This window comes from Homarus americanus, unplaced genomic scaffold (genome assembly GCF_018991925.1).
Source record: "Homarus americanus isolate GMGI-L3 unplaced genomic scaffold, GMGI_Hamer_2.0 scaffold23578, whole genome shotgun sequence".
Lineage (NCBI taxonomy): Eukaryota > Metazoa > Arthropoda > Malacostraca > Decapoda > Nephropidae > Homarus > Homarus americanus.
In genome coordinates, this window is record NW_024733231.1 from 5,199,039 (window position 1) to 5,219,413 (window position 20,375).

Here is a 20,375-nt window from a genome sequence, read left to right on the forward strand (position 1 = left end):
CCCCAGGGGCTAAATTACACCACGTTGGTTAGGTTAGGAAGTTAACAGTACCGTAATTTGATAGTTAACAGTACAGTAATTTGGTAGCTAACAGCACAATACAGTAATCTGATAATTAACAGTAGAGTAGTTAACAGTACAGTAATTTGATAGTTAACACCACAGTAACTCAAGTTAATTACTAAGCTCACCTGGTTGTTTGGGTCGGTGAGGTACTTAACCACCATGGGAACTAGGTTGTGACCACACCACCCAAATTGTCTGGGTACTCGTGGCACAAGACAGCTATCTGAGGCACTTGTTCCATTAACTCGGTCCGCACTGCCGCCTCTGTGTGGTCAAGGGGGAGAGAGAGAGGCAGGTTGTATTACTCTATGTATGTATGTATGTATGTATGTATGTATGTATGTATAGTATATCAGTATTCATGTATGTATATAAATTAATACATGTAATACTATAAATTATCGATATTGTATTAAATTAATAAATTATGCAACACAAAAATTACAGTACCACGTAAATCAACGTTGTATCGCTGTACTGTATTACATAACTAAATAAATTATGTAATATATAAATTCTTAACATTGTATTACATAACTTAATATATCCAGCATGACAGTATACAAATTATCAACACCATTGCATAACTATATAAATTATGTAACAGTACCATATATATAATAAACATTGAATTACATTAACTGAATAAATTATGCAATGCCTTATAAATCTTAACGCTAATACTGTAACTTAAAACATAAACCAGTAAAACAAACAAACAGACAAACACAAAAGCACTATATATTACCCCCATAAACCTAAACCCATACAGTACGATGTTATGGTTTTATCTGTAGTTTATCGTCTGGTGTTAGGTTTGGTTTAAGCTGTCATCCTTGACTTTATATTTATGGTGGAGTCAATAAAGGTTTGATAAACCTCCACGGCAATATTAAACCCTTGAGGATAATATTAAAACCAAGATATAAACCTCCAATGCATCAAATAAACGAATAATAAACCAAATAGGCGAATATTAAACCCAACAGACCAAATTTAAACCCAACAGACCAAATTTAAACCCATCAAACCCACAATAAACCCGCATTAAACCCACCAGGGCCACATTAAACCCACCAGACCCATATTAAACCCACCAGGCCATTAAACCTTCCAGGGCCACATTTAAGTCCAACCAATTTTTCCAATCACACCAAGAAGACACTATTGACACACTAACGACAGACAGACACACTACTCTCTCTCACACACACACACACCTCTCTCTCTCTCTCTCTTCTCTCTTCTCTCTCTCTCTCTCTCAAACACAAAATAAAGACAGACATAATCAATCGCGGGGGTCACAACACAGGCTCCCCAGACGCCAAACATGAATATAAATGTATCTAAAAACGACTAAATCAGGTCGTTTAACTCGACCAGAGAGAGAGAGAGAGAGATTGCTGACTGTTAACCACACACACACACACACACCAATAATAAAAATACTAGTGCAGGTAATAATAATAATAATAATAATAATAATAATAATAATAATAATAATAATAATAATAATAGTAGTAGTAGTAGTAATAAGAATAATAGCATTAATAGTAAGCAGCAGCAGCAGCAGCAAATAAATAAAAATAATAATAATAATCGTACTGGTAATAATAAAACCACGATTACTCGACCAACAACAACCCAAAATACAGTAAATTACAGGGACGAGAGTACAGCCAAACGTGTGTACTGTGTTGATAAATTATATGATAAAGTAAACATCACTTTGGCCACTATCTATAATTAGCGGATATAGAATATAACTCACTGCTATAGGACCTATAACTTACTATGACACCAGTACTCACGCCACACCAGTAGTACTGTCACACCAGTAGTACTCTCAGCCACACCACCAGAAATACTCTCACGCCACACCAGTAGTACTGTCACACCACCAGTAGTACTGTCACGCCACACTAATTACAACGAGCATTTGTGTGTCGAAATTTTGGGTGAAATTTAAGCTACGTAGTGTGTGTGGGGGGGGAACCTCGATGCATCAGCCATTGTTGACACTTGGATAGGATGTGGAGAGAGAGAGAGAGAGAGAGAGAGAGAGAGAGAGAGAGAGACTGTGTTGATGAAGACGAGAGAGGAGAAAGGGGTGTGGTTACAACCACCGCGAGATTCAGAAATTCAAAACGAAATATTGGGCGCGCTGCCTCAAGAGTCCAGTGTGTGTGTGTGTGTGTGTCCCTGAACAATGGCGCAGAGAGAGACACTGATCATCCAAACACGCGACCTTTTAACCCCTGAGTACGATGACTTAACCCCTTGCGCCATCGTACTCAAGGTTAAAACAACAATTATCACCTCCACTTCTTACTAAAGAATGTGACGTCACCATCTACCTCAACAGCCAATCAAATTTCACTCCCCACTTAGCAACCAATCAGCATCAAGGAATGGTATCGGTTGCTAATATAATGAGAAAAACTCACCAGAAGAGGATATTACATATAGGTAGAATACTTATAGTAGGAGGATGTACAGACAGGAAGCTTGATAGCGTGACTCGAGGGTGACCACGTATATTAACACAGGCTCAGTACAAGTGTTGTATATAAAACACAACAGCGTGTTACAGCTTTATTTTACTAGTTGCATACGAGGCATTAATGGGGGAATCCGTACACAGGGTATGATAGACTATGATATGTTCGTTTAACTTCACAGTGAATGGGCACTTCACTAAGTCGATCGTTGGAAGGTTCGGGATCACTGCACTTCTACCGCCTACACAGCCAGCACTTACTGTTATACGTTGAACTGACAGCACTCTGTCGATGGACCCGGCACCCTGTTGCCTTTAGTGACAGACTTCGATGAGCGGGACCAGGGACGTGGTTGCTGGCCCTCCTTGGTTATCAGACTCTCCCTGTGAGGAGCTCCAGTCCTATATATTGAGAGGCCGGAGGGTGACCTCTCCTACTAAGTGGGTGTGTCTTGACCGGGTTGTTGGGTCAGGTAACAGGGGTGCTGGCTGATTAGCGGGTCCTTGATCTCCCCTTGGGTCAGGTCCGGACAGGTGTTTGCCCAGGTGAGGTCATGTCGCAGGACAGTAGTGCTTGTAATTATTACCGCCCGTGTTCTGGCCAGGTGTGGTTTCCTTAACTCGGTTATATCGTAGGGTTACGCAAGTACTTAGGCCGGGGTCAGGTCTTGACCTGCGGTGTGTCAACCTGTGGTGTTAGGGCACCACGCGGTCTGTACTGTACTTGATGTTATGTGTGATGTAATTCTGGGCTGTAAGCTTTGGTCTGATATTCAATCATTACTCCTCCCGCCAAGACCAAAGCTTCCATCACAGAGAACTGATGGCGCACATAGACAGCAATATCAAGTGTAGTATCTAAGATAGTCCCTGGGGTGATTGATACAATCTCACCATCTGGCTTAGTTTGATCTGACAAGCTTAAAATGTGGGCGGCGCTTGATCGGCCAAAGCATCCAAAAATACGTACACATCTCACGAAAATAAGTCAACCCATTTCAGCCTATTACATTACCTATTAAAACCCATTTCAATACACTATTTTAATACAGATCTTTGCCCTATTTATTAACACCAATTATATTACACATTTGCCCTACAATTAACCCCTTGAGTATGATGATTTAACCCCTTGAGTATGATGACTTAACCCCTTGAGTATGATGACTTAACCCCTTGAGTATGATGACTTAACCCCTTGAGTATGATGACTTAACCCTTGAGTATGATGATTTAACCCCTTGAGTATGATGATTTAACCCCTTGAGTATGATGATTTAACCCTGAGGTGATGATTTAACCCCTGAGTATGATGACTTAACCCTGAGTATGATGATTTAACCCCTTGAGTATGATGACTTAACCCCTTGAGTATGATGACTTAACCCTTGAGTATGATGACTTAACCCCTGAGTATGATGATTTAACCCCTTGAGTATGATGATTTAACCCCTTGAGTATGATGATTTAACCCTTGAGTATGATGATTTAACCCCTTGAGTATGATGACTTAACCCCTTGAGTATGATGATTTAACCCTTGAGTATGATGATTTAACCCTTGAGTATGATGACTTAACCCTTGAGTATGATGACTTAACCCCTTGAGTATGATGACTTAACCCTTGAGTATGATGACTTAACCCCTTGAGTATGATGACTTAACCCCTTGAGTATGATGACTTAACCCCTTGAGTATGATGACTTAACCCCTTGAGTATGATGACTTAACCCCTTGAGTATGATGACTTAACCCCTTGAGTATGATGACTTATGGGGTTGTCATCGTACTCAAGGGATTAAACACACACACACACACACCTCTCGACCGTCACTCAAAATCACTTTATTGTTGTTCTGAGCCAATCAAAATCCAGCCAGTAGTCAATAAACACACGATTGGTCAACAATGGATATACAGACAGGCAGACAGACACCCTAACATAGAAGCATAAGCAATAGGTAAATAAAATAGTGAGAGAGAGAGAGAGAGAGAGAGAGAGAGAGACAACAGATAATAAAAAAGGACAAAATAAAATAATAAATAAAATTGGCAAAAATACAAAAACAAAATGACAAACAAATAAAAAGCACAAAAAAACGAAAAATAAAATACAAAAAACCAGAAAACACAACAAAATCAGAAAAAACTCTCATGGTTAAAGTGTAGTAATTACCATCCGTGTAGTTAATGACCTCCCCCCACTGTCGGTACGAGTCAAAGGTAGACGTACCATCATTAGCGGAGAGGGTAGTCATGATGTCCAAGACGGAGTGGACGTCTTCAGGTACTCCCACCACCGCCCGGAGTGTTTCCTGTATACTGCGAGCCACCATCTGTCTGTTGGGGGAGGGAGAGGATGAGTGGGTGTGTGGGTAAGGGAGAGGATGAGTGGGGGTGTGGGTAAGGGAGGGTGTGAGTGGGTGGGTGTGAGTAAGGAGGGTGAGGGGGTGGGTGTGTGGGTAAGGTAGAGGATGAGTGGGGTGGGTGTGTGGTAAGGAGAGGATGAGTGGGGGGTGTGAGTAAGGTTGGGGTGTGAGTAAGGGTGTGAGTGGGGTGGTGAGAGGTAGGGTGTGGTGGTGTAGGGAGGGTGGGGTGGTGAGGGAAGAGCTTGAGGAGATATAAACTAATGAATGAGCCAGGGACTCCACTACTAAACAACAGGATAACACAACAGGTTATTTTTGTCATCTTACCGTTACAATCGAGTTATTTCCTCCGTTTACTGATAACACAACTCATAAACGGCATGATGCATAAGAGTTCATGACAACATACAGGTAATAGAATCTTCATAATAATAATAATAATAATAATAATAATAACAATAATAATAATAATAATAATAATAATAATAACAATAATAATAAAAATAATAGCAACGATGATGATAACAATAACCTTACTACATTATACAGAAGTTCTCTAAACATTCTTGCTCATATATACACACCTGTACCAGTAATATATACACAAGTTACCAGTACAGGTCAGAAGAGCATTGCAAGCCGGCGGTGAAGAATCTTAGGAGGGAGAAGGAGAGAGAGAGTGTATATATGGAGGGGGCGAGAGAAGAAGGGAGTAAGGGGGTAGGAGGAGGAGGGTAAGAGAAAGAACATGATAGAGAGAGAGAATGTGGCCAGAATTCCCAGCAACACATACACGGGGGGGGGAGAGAGGGGGTTACAAAGGGTTAAATAAGGCGTAAATGAGATTCCAAGTACAGTAGTGGCTAATGTTTCTCTCCCCTTAGATATGACGCACTTTATCACCCCTCCTCCACCCTAGATATGACGCACTTTATCACCCCTTGATATGACGCACTTTATCACCCTCTCTTCAATAGTAGTAGTAGTAGTAGTAGTAGTAGTAGTGGTGGTGATTGGTGATGATAATGGTGGTAGTAGCAATAGTGGTGGTGGTGGTGGTAGTTGTAGTAATTGGTGATGATAATAGTGGTAGTAGTAATAGTGGTGGTAGTAGTAGCAGGGGTAAATAGAGATGATAATAGTGGTAGTAGAAGTAATGGTGGTGGTGGTGGTAGAGTGACAAGAGTGCCACCACCACCATGGTCAGAGCGTGGAGAGAACTGTATTGATCCAGCTATCTTCAGTGGATCAAGTTTCCATCCACCTGCATTACCAACCATACTTGTTACCACCACCATCAACCAAACTGTTACCACTATCAACCATAATTGTTACTACCACCACCACCAACCACAATTGTTACTATCAACCATACTTGTTACTACCACCACTACCACCATCCACCTACCACCATCAACCAAACCACTTTCACCACCAACTATACTGTTACTACCACCAGCAACCACAATTGTTACCACCATCATCATCAACCACTCCACTACCGACAATTATCTCCACCAACCACAATCTTATCACCAGCCAAAACAACCACCATCTCACCACCAAAACACCTAACCTAACCTTAAGAAATACAGATTTGAAAGTTGAAGGATAATACACCATTTTTATTTATCAAACTATTAGCTATAAAATGTGGGGAGAGAGAGAGAGAGAGAGAGAGAGAGAGAGAGAGAGAGAGAGTGTTAAGACGCTTAGGTGATAAGGAAGGAGGAGGAGGAGGTTAGGAGGAGTATGAGGAAGGAAGTACGAGGAGGAGGCGAAAGAGGAAAGAGGAGGAGGAAGCGAAGGAGGAAAGAGAAGGAGAGAGGAGGGAGTGGTGAGCAGCAATAAGTAAATGACAACAGTGATTTCAAGTTGACATCCCACTTAGCTTGAGATGTTTCACCACCCTCACCACCATCACTACCACCACTACCCTCACACCATCACTACCCTCACCACCACCACATCACCACCCCACCCCCACCACCACCACCATCACCACCATCACCACCCCACCCCCACCCACCACCACCATCACTCACCCCACCACCATCACTATCACTACTATCACCACCCCCCACCACCACACACCATCACCACCCCACCCCCACCCACCACCATCCTCACCACCACCACTATCACCACCATCACTACCCCCACCCTCACCACCACCACCATCACCACCCCTCACCCTCACCACCACCACCATCACTCACCCCACCCCTCACCACCATCACTATCACCACTATCACCACCCTCACCACCACCATTATCACCATCACTACCCCCCACCCTCACCACCACCACTACCCTCACCACCATCACCATCACCACTATCACTACCCTCACCACCACTACCCTCACCACCATCACTATCACCACTATCACTACCCTCACCACCACTACCCTCACCACCATCACTATCACCACTATCACTACCCTCACCACCATCACTATCACCACCACCACTATCCTCACCACCACCACTACCCCCTACCCTCACCACCACATCACTACCCCACCCTCACCTCACCCACCACCACCCCAAACCAAAACAAATCCATTAAAGGTAGAGTCTCGGTAGAACTAAGACGCCATTTTAACACCATAATATAACCTTAAACCAACCATCCAGGCAGGTACAGTACAGTTGCGCCATAATCTCTGGACACTGGTGAAGGGGAGGGGGGTAATAACTGTTGAGAATACCGTGGGGGTAGGGGGTAGGGAGGAGAGAGGGGAGGGAGAGGATGGGAAGGGAGGGGGAGGAGGATGGGGAGGAGGGAGGGGGAGGGAGGGTGGGGGAGGGAGGGAGGGAGTTAGGGATGGGGGAGGGAAGGGTGGGGGAGGGAGGGTGGGGGGAGGGAGGGGGGGGGAGGAGGGATGGGGTAGGGGGAGTGAGGGGAGGGGTAGAGAGAGATTACGGCACTGTGACGATCTGACGCGTGTAAAGTCAAAGGTCGAGGTATGTGGGAAGCTTCAGGGAGGAGGGGTGATGGAGACACGTGAGGGGTGGGTGGAGGGGGTAAGTGAGGGAAGGGAGAAGTGGTTAGTGAGGGGAGGGAAAAAAGGGTGAGGAGGGAGGGGGTGAGGTGAGAGGGGAAACGGAAGGAGAATCAGTGATGGACTATTAAGAGCTGTGGGGAGGGAGGGGGGCGGAGGGTGATGAGGAGGCAGAGGAAGGGGTGATAAGTGGGGGAGAGAAGGGGTGATGAGGAGGGAGAGGGGGGAAGGGGTGATGAGAGGGGAGGGAGAGAAGGGGGTGATAAGAGGGAGAGAGGGAGGAGGGCATCACCCCGCCGTACTACCGCCATCAGCTGACCTCAACAACAAAACTACACGTGGGCTTCACGCGGTGGGCTGCTGCTGCTTCCCTGGCTGCCCACCCACCAAGGCAGCATCAGGGTGGGCTGGGCCAACAAAACACGAGGAATACTGTGAGGGAGTGTGCCAAGGTATCCACAGTCTGCCTCGCTCTCTTATCTCGTGTTTAATGTTTGTAAGGACAAAAATATTATTAGTGTTCTATTAATAACCGCCTCAACAACTCTCACAGGCGGTGGGAAAAAATGGCGGGTGGATGGTGACATGGGTGGGGAGGGGGAGTTTTGGCGTCCCCAACAACAAGATGGTGACCAGCGTCTTTGCCATCCATCTTGTTTCCCGTTGGGTTTGGCTACTGGCGGAAATGGCGGCGTGAGTGTGGTCATGCACGGGGAGGGGCGCGGCGGGTGACGTCATGGTGGGGAGCGCCGGCCTACCCTGCTGCCCCAATGGCCGCGCGCCGCCGCTGGTGACGCAGGCACCCCCCGGGCCCGCCACACTCACTCTCCACCAATGGCGCCACCTTTACCCTATTACGTAATACCGGGGCGGAGTCTTCACGGCACTGGCCAATGAGGGTGTGGTGTGAGAGTGGAGGTGCAACATCATGCACTAACATGCACACCAGTCTCCACCTGGGGGTGAGGCAGGCCCGCCCCTCATGCACACACACCACCACCCGGCCTCCCTCCCTGCCACTGATACACCCTCCTTACAGCCCTCACCCGTCAACCCTCTCTCTGCCACACACACTCCAACACACATACACTGTACCACACACACACACACTATTACACACAACACACACTGTACCATACACACTGTACCACACACAACACACACTGTACTACACACAACACACACATACACACTGTACCACACACAACACACACTGTACCACACAACCACACACAACACACACACTGTACCACACAACCACACACAACACACACTGTACCACACACAACACACACTGTACCACACACACACACACTGTACCACACACAACACACACTGTACCACACACAACACACACTGTACCACACACAACCACACACACACACACTGTACCACACAACCACACACACACACACACTGTACCACACACAACACACACTGTACCACACACCACACACATACACTGTACCACCACACACATATACACACTGTACCACACACATACACATACACACACATACACACTGTACCACACACATACACTCCACACACAACACACACTGTACCACACAACCACACACATACACTGTACCACACACAACACACACTAATGCCACACAACCACACACACACACATACCTGCCACACAACACACATACACTGTACCACACAACCACACACATACACACTGTACCACACACACATACACACTAACACACCACACACACACATACACACACTGTACCACACAACCACACTCATACACGTACCACAAACCACACACATACACACTGTACCACACACAACACATAACACACAAACCACATACACACACTGTACCACACACCAGTTCACACACTGTACCACACACAACACACATACACTGTACCACAACCACACACATACACACTGTACCACACACCCAGTTCATACACACTGTACCACACACCAGTTCATACACACTGTACCACACACCAGTTCATACACACTGTACCACACACCAGTTCATACACACTGTACCACACACCAGTCATACACACTGTACCACACACCAGTTCATACACACTGTACCACACACCAGTTCATACACACGTACCACACCAGTTCATAAACACTGTACCACACACCAGTTCATACACACTGTACCACACACACCACACACATACACTGTACCACACAACCACACACATACACACTGTACCACACACCACACACACACACACACTACCACACACCACACACATACACTGTACCACACAACCACACACATACACTGTACCACACCACACACATACACACTGTACCACACACCAGTTCATACACACTGTACCACACACCAGTTCATACACACTGTACCACACACCAGTTCATACACACTGTACCACACACCAGTTCATACACACTGTACCACACACCAGTTCATACACACTGTACCACAACAGTTCATACACACTGTACCACACACAGTTCATACACACTGTACCACACACCAGTTCATACACACTGTACCACACACCAGTTCATACACACTGTACCACACACCACCATATACACACTGTACCACACACCAGTTCATACACACTGTACCACACACCCTGCTCATACACACTGTACCACACACCAGTTCATACACTGTACCACACACCAGTTCATACACACTGTACCACACACCAGTTCATAACACTGTACCACACACCAGTTCATACACACTGTACCACACACCAGTTCATACACACTGTACCACACACACCAGTTCATACACACTGTACCACACACCAGTTCATACACACTGTACCACACACCAGTTCCATACACACTGTACCACACACCAGTTCATACACACTTATCACACACCAGTTCATACACACTGTACCACACACCAGTTCATACACACTGTACCACACACCAGTTCATACACACTGTACCACACCAGTTCATACACACTGTACCACACACCAGTTCATACACACTGGCCCACACACCAGTTCATACACACTGTACCACACCAGTTCACACACTGTACCACACACCAGTTCATACACACTGTACCACACACCAGTTCATACAATAATTCGTACCACACAATCAGTTCATACACACTGTACCACACACCAGTTCATACACACTGTACCACACACCAGTTCATACACACTGTACCACACACCAGTTCATACACACTGCACCACACACCAGTTCATACACACTACCACACACCAGTTCATACACACTGTACCACACACCAGTTCATACACACTGTACCACACACACTCCCAACACACACACACTGAAGCGGCAACTCTCTGATATTGGATTAAAGGGAAGTAGCTTTTAGGAGAGAGAGAGAGAGAGAGAGAGAGAGAGAGAGAGAGAGAGAGAGAGAGAGAGAGAGAGAGAGAGAGAGAGAGAGAGACACATTATATGCATTGTTATCTATGACTCAATGGCCTGTATATATTCCCAGAGAAATTTGCCTTAATCATCATCATCATTATATAAGGTCAGCTTATGATGAATTACGAACGCACAATTACGCAGTAGCAACACCACATACGCCCGGATTCTTAAAAGCTTTGTATATACGCATTTTTCTCAGCTCTGGGGTGAAGTGATAACGCATTTGAAACTTGTCTCACTTAAGCTGCGACACAAAGATGGATTCTCAAAGGTTCCTACGTTAAATTTTCCTCCTAACTGAAGAGGAGAACGTATCTAACTGCTTCATTTAAGCTTACGACAAAAATATTTAATTCTGAAAAGCTTGTGTATGATTATGTAAGCTTATTAATCCTAACTAAAGCTGTGAGAACGCTTCCGACAGAATTATTTAAGCTACGATCAAATGCGCTGAGTCTGCCGCCACAAGTAAACATTTAGCGGATCACCCGAAGTTTCTCACCCCAGCTTATTTCACCTGAAGTTTCTCACCCCAGCTTATTTCACCTGAAGTTTCTCACCCCAGCTTATTTCACCTGAAGTTTCTCACCCCAGCTTATTTCACCTGAAGTTTCTCACCCCAGCTTATTTCACCTGAAGTTTCTCACCCCAGCTTATTTCACCTGAAGTTTCTCACCCCAGCTTATTTCACCTGAAGTTTCTCACACCCGGCTTATTTCACCTGAAGTTTAAACACCCTGAAACTATAAGAAGGATTAGATTAGGTTAGGTGGACGTTGGGTTAGGTTAGAGTTGGATTAGGCGAGGTGAGGTCTAGGATCAGGTTGGGTTAGCATTAGATTAGGTTAGGTTCAGGATGGCTTCGTCAGATTAGGTTAGCTAGGTAAGGTGAGGTCAGTTAGGGTAGGGTAAGGTTAGGGTAGGGTAGCGTTAGGGTAGGTTAGGGGTAGGGTTAGGGGTAGGGTTGGGTTAGGGGTAGGTAAGGTTAGGTTAGCGTTAGGGTGATTAATCTTCAGGTGGAATAAGCAAGGAGGGTTAATCTTCAGGCAATCCCAAAATGTCACCTTCCAGACATTTTCTCAAGACCGTCACTAATAAGCTCAACCACGTAATAACCTGACACCCATTAGCCATTTTTACCTCTAAGTGATGGGTACAGTCCTCTTCATTAGTGCGTTTACAGGGGCTCGTCATATATACATTCCACAGTCCCCTTCACTAGTGCGTTTACAGGGGCTCGTCATATATACATTCCACAGTCCCCTTCACTAGCGCGTTTACAGGGACTCGTCATATATACATTCCACAGTCCCCTTCACTAGTGCGTTTACAGGGGCTCGTCATATATACATTCCACAGTCCCCTTCACTAGTGCGTTTACAGGAGCTCGTCATATATACATTCCACAAAATCATTATAATTGAGATATTTGTTTTAAGGATGTTTAAATTTTAACTTATGTTATGTTTACTATTGTGAGTTTCCTTCCGTCGAATGTAAACAAACACAGCGATGCCACACTGCACAAACCCTGACGAGCCCTGTAAACGCACTAGTGAAGGGGTCTATACATGAACAGTTTCGGTGACAAGAATAAAACTTCGTGAAACTTGTAAACTAATTAACAAAACTGAGGAATATTTAGGCTTAGTTATCCCCAATAATAACACCACCAGGTAAAGGTAATAATGTTATATGACTAAATTACGTCTACTAATAATTATAATAAACAAACAAACATTTATAACACAAAACATTAAATCAACACAATATTGCATAATTTTTCAAAACAGTTCTTAACAAAACTCTACTACCTCTATTTATCTACAGTATATTCCTATATTTATCTAATCTATTTACCTATCACTTACACTTGTTCTACCCCCACACTGGTCACACACATGCACGCGGTCACACTAACTCTGTATATGTTATTTCTCTCTCTCGCGCACACACACTACAAAACACAGGTTAACTTACAACAACACAAGAGGTGGCCGGGTTGTGTTTGGTGGACGGTCGGGACCATGGTCAACATGTTATACTGTACTGCACGGTACACCAGGGAGACCAAACTCATCACCGCGGCGGTACAGCGAGTGGATGGTACACCTGATCACGTGGTTAGTGTCTGGGTAAAGCTGATTACGGCCGGCGGAGAACACGTGTACAAGGTGACCACCACAGATAAAGGCAACTAGCAGGAGTAAAGGTGGGCTCTACAGGTACATGTGTGGAGACGGTTGCTGGGCACGAGGGGTGCCATCGCGCGCCTGCCCACTGTGGATGTCTCAGGTAAAAGTGCCACGCAGTGTTGATGGCTGCGGAGGTGGTGCCCACGTGGGGCAGGGCAGGCTGGTGAGTCCCCCGAGGCCACGAGTGGTACCTGGGAGCGGCCACAACGCCACACCCACCACCACACACACTAGGGGCGGGCACGAGCGCCACGGGCAGGCAGGCTGGGTGTGGTGCCCCGCTAGAGCCGACCCACAAATTACCTGCCGTGCCTAGCCAATAGGAGAGCTGGGCGGGCGGCGGTGGCCCCACACCGGGGATCACCAGCCTCGTTACTCCAACGTTTCCGCCACAGGTAAAGCCTCGGGACTACCGCGCCCCGCAGAACCACGACGAAAATGTGCTGCAAAAATTGGCGGCTGATCGTTAAAACAGAGGCGGGCGAGGGCACGTGCGGGGGGCCAGCGCCCCCCCTCCCTATACCTGTAGTATATTACCTGTACACCACCACCCTGTCGCACACACGTAGTCTGTCTCTCACACTCACACTTCTCACTGTCGAGCACACAGCCCGCACACGTAGTCACACACACGTAAACCCCAATAAAAGACACAACTGGGGAGGTGGCTGTCCGCAACGACTCCCCATCAAACACTTGACTACCACTTTCCGCTACCTGTCTGTTGCGCTCGCTCGCGCGCACGCGCACACACACACACACACACACACACACACACAAACCCAAACCCTAGAAAAAGTGCAAAAGAAGGCATGCAAGATTATTATCTTCCCTTCCTACTCCACATATCAAGAAGCGCTCAACACACTGAATCTCTCGGCTCTCACTGACCATCACCAAGACCTCATCTGAAAATTTGGTGAGAAGCTTCTGCACCATCCTCGACACCGGCTCCTACTACCACCTGAGATCCCTCATCCAAGAATTGCTATTTGACACCACAACCAGCCGACACGAGCACGTACTGATCGCTATAAGAACAACCAGTCCCAACCATTGTAAAAATTATCAACAACTCGTCATCAACCAGAGTGTTCACTCCCAACCAATCTTACCTTTTACACTGTCACTGAGTTGAAATGCCCTGTAGTTTGACCTCCCCACCTAGTTATTCTATATCATATTTATTTCACTTAGGTTAATTGTATATTATTTGCCAGCCAAGAGACCCATTCCCCAATTATGTAACTATATTTTCAGCCTTCTGGCGGCCATGCTTCTTCAATAAACCGTTTATTATTATTATTACACACACGTATCATATAAATTCATACATCTACAATGATAGACACAGACTTATACCGTACACACATTATCATGAATACTATTTTAGCGCCGCAACTTGTATGTATGTATGCATGCATGCATACATACATACATACTGTACATACTGTACATACACACACACGTACATAGTCACAAACACATACTTTAGGCTGTTCCATAAACCATTATTAATGACGTTACAATTATTATAATTACTATTTTCATTCATTATTATTTATCATTATTACCATAAGAAGTATAATTATTATTACTATTATTATCATTACTATTATCGGTATTACTGTTAGTATTATTATAGTTAACATAATCTAACGTAACCTGACCTAGTAAAAACTAACTTAACCAAACCTAATTCAACCTAACCAGATCTAACAAACTTATTTCACTTAACCTAATCTAACCTAACAAACTAACTTCACTTAACCAAACCTAACCTTATTTAACTTCACCTAACCTGATATAACAAATTACCCTAACCTGACCTGACCTGACCTGACACTCAGACACAGAATATTAACCAGTATTTTCTTTTACCGTTACTGAAGACAACAATAAAAAACAAACACTATTAATCTCCCTCCCGCCTTACCTGACCTGACGGAGTTATGTTTCTTCCGTGAGGGAGTATTCTCAGGTTTGTGACCAACCAGCAAGGACTGAACGAGCTTATTACCAATTCCTCAACTGGTGATTGTAGTATATATGGCAGTGAAATTTTTATCGAATGAAAAACTATAAGAATTATTATTATTATCAATCATTAATACATCGTCACTCAAGAACAATACAGCGTCACTCAAGAACACTACAGCGTCACTCAAAACAATACATCGTCACCAAGAACAATACAGCGTCACTCACAAGAACAATACAGCGTCACTCAAGAACAATACAGCGTCACTCAAGAACACTACAGCGTCACCAAGAACAATACAGCGTCACTCAAGAACAATACAGCGTCACTCAAAACATACAGGGTCACTCAAGAACAATACAGCGTCACTCAAAAACAATACAGCGTCACTCAAAACATACAGGGTCACCAAGAACAATACAGCGTCACTCAAAACATACAGGGTCACTCAAGAACAATACAGCGTCACCAAGAACAATACAGCGTCACCAAGAACATACAGGGTCACCAAAACATACAGGGTCACTCCAAGAACAATACAGCGTCACCAAGAACAATACAGGTCACTCAAGAACAATACAGCGTCACCAAGAACAATACAGCGTCACTCAAAACAATACAGCGTCACTCAAGAACAATACAGCGTCACTCAAGAACAATACAGCGTCACTCAAAACACAGGGTCACCTAAGAACAATACAGCGTCACTCAAGAACAATACAGCGTCACTCAAGAACATACAGGGTCACCTAAAAACATACAGGGTCACCAAGAACAATACAGCGTCACTAAGAACAATACAGTCACTCAAGAACAATACAGCGTCACTCAAAACATACAGGGTCACTCAAGAACAATACAGCGTCACCAAGAACAATACAGCGTCACTCAAAAACATAGGTCACTCAAGAACAATAGTCACCAAGAACAATACAGCGTCACTCAAGAACAATACAGCGTCACTCAAGAACAATACAGCGTCACCAAAACAATACAGGTCACTCAAAACAATACAGCGTCACTCAAAACAATACAGCGTCACTCAAAACAATACAGCGTCACTCAAGAACAATACAGCGTCACTCAAGAACAATACAGCGTCACCAAAACAATACAGCGTCACTCAAAAACAATACAAGGCCTACCAAAACAATACAGCGTCACCAAGAACAATACAGCGTCACCAAGAACAATACATCACCAAGAACAATACATCACTCAAGAACAATACATCGTCACCAAAACAATACAGTCACTCAAACAATACAGTCACTCAAAACAATACAGGGTCACTCAAAAACAATACAGCGTCACTCAAGACAATACAGCGTCACTCAAAAACAATACAGCGTCACTCAAGAACAATACAGCGTCACTCAAGAACAATACAGCGTCACTCAAGAACAATACAGCGTCACTCAAGAACAATACAGGTCACTCAAGAACAATACAGGTCACTCAAGAACAATACAGCGTCACTCAAGAACAATACAGGTCACTCCAAGAACAATACAGCGTCACTCAAGAACAATACAGCGTCACTCAGAAACAACTTACAGAATACAATCAATTAAAATCAGAAATGTCTTATTTTTCTGACTGCGGTACATCGGATCACCTGAAGATTAAACACCCCAGCTTATTTCACCTGATTTACACTCCCAGCTTATTTTCTCCGATGACTGAACTTTCACCTTAACCGCGCAGGTGAAATAATCTGGGAGTGTGAATCAGGTGAGCTTTGTAAATCATGTGAAATAAGCTGGGGTGTAAACCAGGTGAAATAAAGCCGGGTGTGAATCTAGTGAAATAAGCTTTGTAAATCAGGTAAAAAGAACTGGGGTTTGTAAATCAGGTGAAATAACATAAGCTGGGGTGCCTAATCTTCAGGTGTATCAATGTTGCTGTGGAATACCGGACACTTAATTTTCTAAAGGTACTTCAGCTTAATGAGCCCCCCCCCCTCCTCCTCGTGTTTACATTTGGCTGGGCTGGTTTATCTAAGGTGTATTAAGTGAAACTGGTCACACACACACACACCCACACCCACACACACACACCCACACACACACCCACACACACACCCACACTCACTTATGGCTGATCTAAAAACATTCAACTATTGATAATTAAGAAGAATATAGACGGCCATTGTTTGTATGACCTTACTACGATGAGTTTACCGTAGTAGTAGTAGTAGTAGTAGTAGTTTACCTGTATCATGGTGGTAGTGTTATATACTTGTGTGGTAACAGCAGTATACCTGTAGTGGATAGTGGTAGTGTGGTAGTGGTGGGTGGGTAGTGGTGGTTGACGGGGGGCGTGGCTATAGCGTTGTGGGCGGGGACACTTAGGTGGAGGGCAGGGGCGGGTGTGAGAGGTGCCGCCCATAGGTTATTTTGGGTAGTGGTGGGCGCATGAAGGGGGTGCATCTTCTCGCTCATTGGTGCCAGACCTGAACACCTTAACCAGTTACCACACTAAGAATAGCTACGACACGCTGTTACTGGATCCCCCTCCAACACCCAGTCTCCCTCCTCCAACCCCTCCAACACTCCTCCTCCACCTCTCCCAGTCTCCTCCACCCCTCCAACACCCAGTCTCCCTCTCCTCCCCTCCACCCCTCCAACACCCAGTCTCCCTCCTCCACCCTCCAACACCCAGTCTCCCCCTCCACCCCAGTCTCCCTCCTCCACCTCTCCAACCCCTACTCCACCCCAGCACCCAGTCTCCTCCTCCACCTCCAACAACCCCTCTCCACCCTCCAACACCCAGTCTCCTCCTCCACCTCTCCAACACCCTAACTCCACCCTCCAACACCCAGTCTCCCCTCCACCTCTCCAACACCCTAACTCCACCCCTCCAACACCCAGTCTCCTCCACCTCTCCAAGACCCTAAATCCACCCTCCAACACCCAGCTCCCTCCTCCACCTCTCAACACCCTCCCCACCCTCCAACACCCAGTCTTCTCCACCTCTCCAAGACCCTAACCACCTCCAACACCCAGTCTCCTGACCCTAACTCCACCCCTCCAACACCCAGTTCCCTCCTCCACCTCTCCAAGACCCAGTCTCCTCCACCTCTCCACCACCCTAAATCCACCCCTCCAACACCCAGTCTCCCTCCTCCACCTCTCCAAGACCCTAACTCCACCCTCCAACACCCAGTCTCCTCCTCCACCTCTCCACCCTCTCCACCTCTAAATCCACCTCCAACACCCAGTCTCCCTCCTCCACCCCTCCAACACCCAGTCTCCTCCAACCTCCCCTCCCAGTCTCCCCTCCCTCCACTCTAATAATATCTCCAAAGTTCCTTCACCACACCAACAACTCTCTCGCCCCATCACCACCAACACTGTATACGTCTCACCACAACACTCCCCTCTCTCCAACAATATCTCCTCACTAATCCCTAAAACCTATATTCTCCTTTCACCCTCACCCCTCCAACACCATTTTCCTCTCCTCCTCACTCCTTCTCACCCCTGCAGTCCCCCTGTCCTAGAACCTCAGCCAATCACAGGCCAGTTCTCACCACAGCCAAAAATGGGGATGAAGGAGAGGAGGGAGGGAGAAGGAGGGAGGGACGGAGGGAGAGAAGGAAGGAGAGAGGGAGGAGGGAGGGAGGGAGGGAGGGAGGGGAGGGGAGGAGGAGGGAGGGGGAGGGAGGGAGGGAGGAGGGGAAGGAGGAGGAAGAGAAGAGGAGGGAGAGGAGGAGGGTGAGGGGAGAAAGAGGGAGGAGGGAGGGAGGGGAGGGAGGAGAATGAGGAGGAGGGGGAAAGGACATACAGGGTTTCGTGTGGGGGATAAATAAGCAGTAGGTGGTACAATTACAATAGTTAAACATCATAACAACTACTCGGTACAAATTGCCCAAATCTTGCCCCAATCACTACTCACACCCACAGGGAGTGAGTGAGCGAGTGCGTGTGAGTGAGTGAGTGTGAGTGAGTGAGTGAGTGAGAGTGAGTGAGTGCGTGTGAGTGAGTGAGTGAGTGAGTGAGGTGTGAGTGTGTGTGTGTGTTATGAGGGGGGGCTGCCTCTACTCCCCTACCACACACCCTATTCGACATCCCTCGGGTCAGCAGGAAAGATGGGGGAGAGGAGGGAGGGAGGGGGGGGGGGGAGAGGGGGGAGGGAGGGGAGAGGGAGGAAGGTGAGAGGGAGGGAGAGGAGGAAGGTGAGGAGAGGAGAGGGGTGGGGGAGAGGGAGGGGAGAGGAGGAAGGAAGGGAGGAGAGAGGAGGGAGGAGGCGAGGTGAGGTGAGGGTGAAGTGAGGTGAGGAGGTGAGGGAGCAGTGGCGCCCCACCAGCCTCACTATAAACTGTTTACGTTCAACACCACCACACGTGCCGCACCTGGTCCTCTCTACCACCACACCACCCTCTACCACTACCAACCACCACCCTCTACCACCACCACCTCTACCCTACCACCACCACCACCACACCACCTCACCCTACCACCACACCACCCACCACCACCACCCCTACCACCACCCCCCAACCACCACCACCTCTACCACCACCACCCTCTACCAACCACCACCACCCTACCACTACCAACCATACCACCACCACCACCACCCTCTACCACCACCACCAACCACCACCACCACCACCACCCACTACCACACCCCTACCCACCACACCACCTCTACCACTACCAACCACTACCTCTACCACCACACCACCCTCTACCACTACCAACCACCACCAACCACTACCACCACCACACCACCCTCTACCACACCACACCACCTCTACCAACCACCACCACCACCACCACCCACCACTACCACTCACTACCACCACACCACCACTCTACCCACCACACCACCCTACCAACCACCACCCTCTACCACCA

The 20,375-nt window shown here is 46.4% G+C and overlaps 1 protein-coding gene across 3 annotated transcripts in view; it reads right to left on the bottom strand.

Moving 5' to 3' along the window:
• LOC121869614 (serine/threonine-protein phosphatase 4 regulatory subunit 1-like) overlaps positions 1 to 20,375 on the bottom strand; it is a 196,078-nt gene that overhangs the window by 34,140 nt on the left and 141,563 nt on the right. For 2 of the 3 annotated variants that reach the window (XM_042371093.1, XM_042371094.1), the window contains 2 exons: positions 4,800 to 4,906; positions 192 to 330 (listed from right to left, as the gene is read on the bottom strand). In XM_042371093.1, the coding sequence (XP_042227027.1) occupies positions 192 to 227 (36 nt within the window). In that variant the 5' untranslated portion in view covers positions 228 to 330; positions 4,800 to 4,906. Of the gene's footprint in view, positions 1 to 191; positions 331 to 4,742; positions 4,907 to 20,375 lie in introns of all 3 variants that reach the window. The other variant, XM_042371095.1, reaches the window with a different exon arrangement.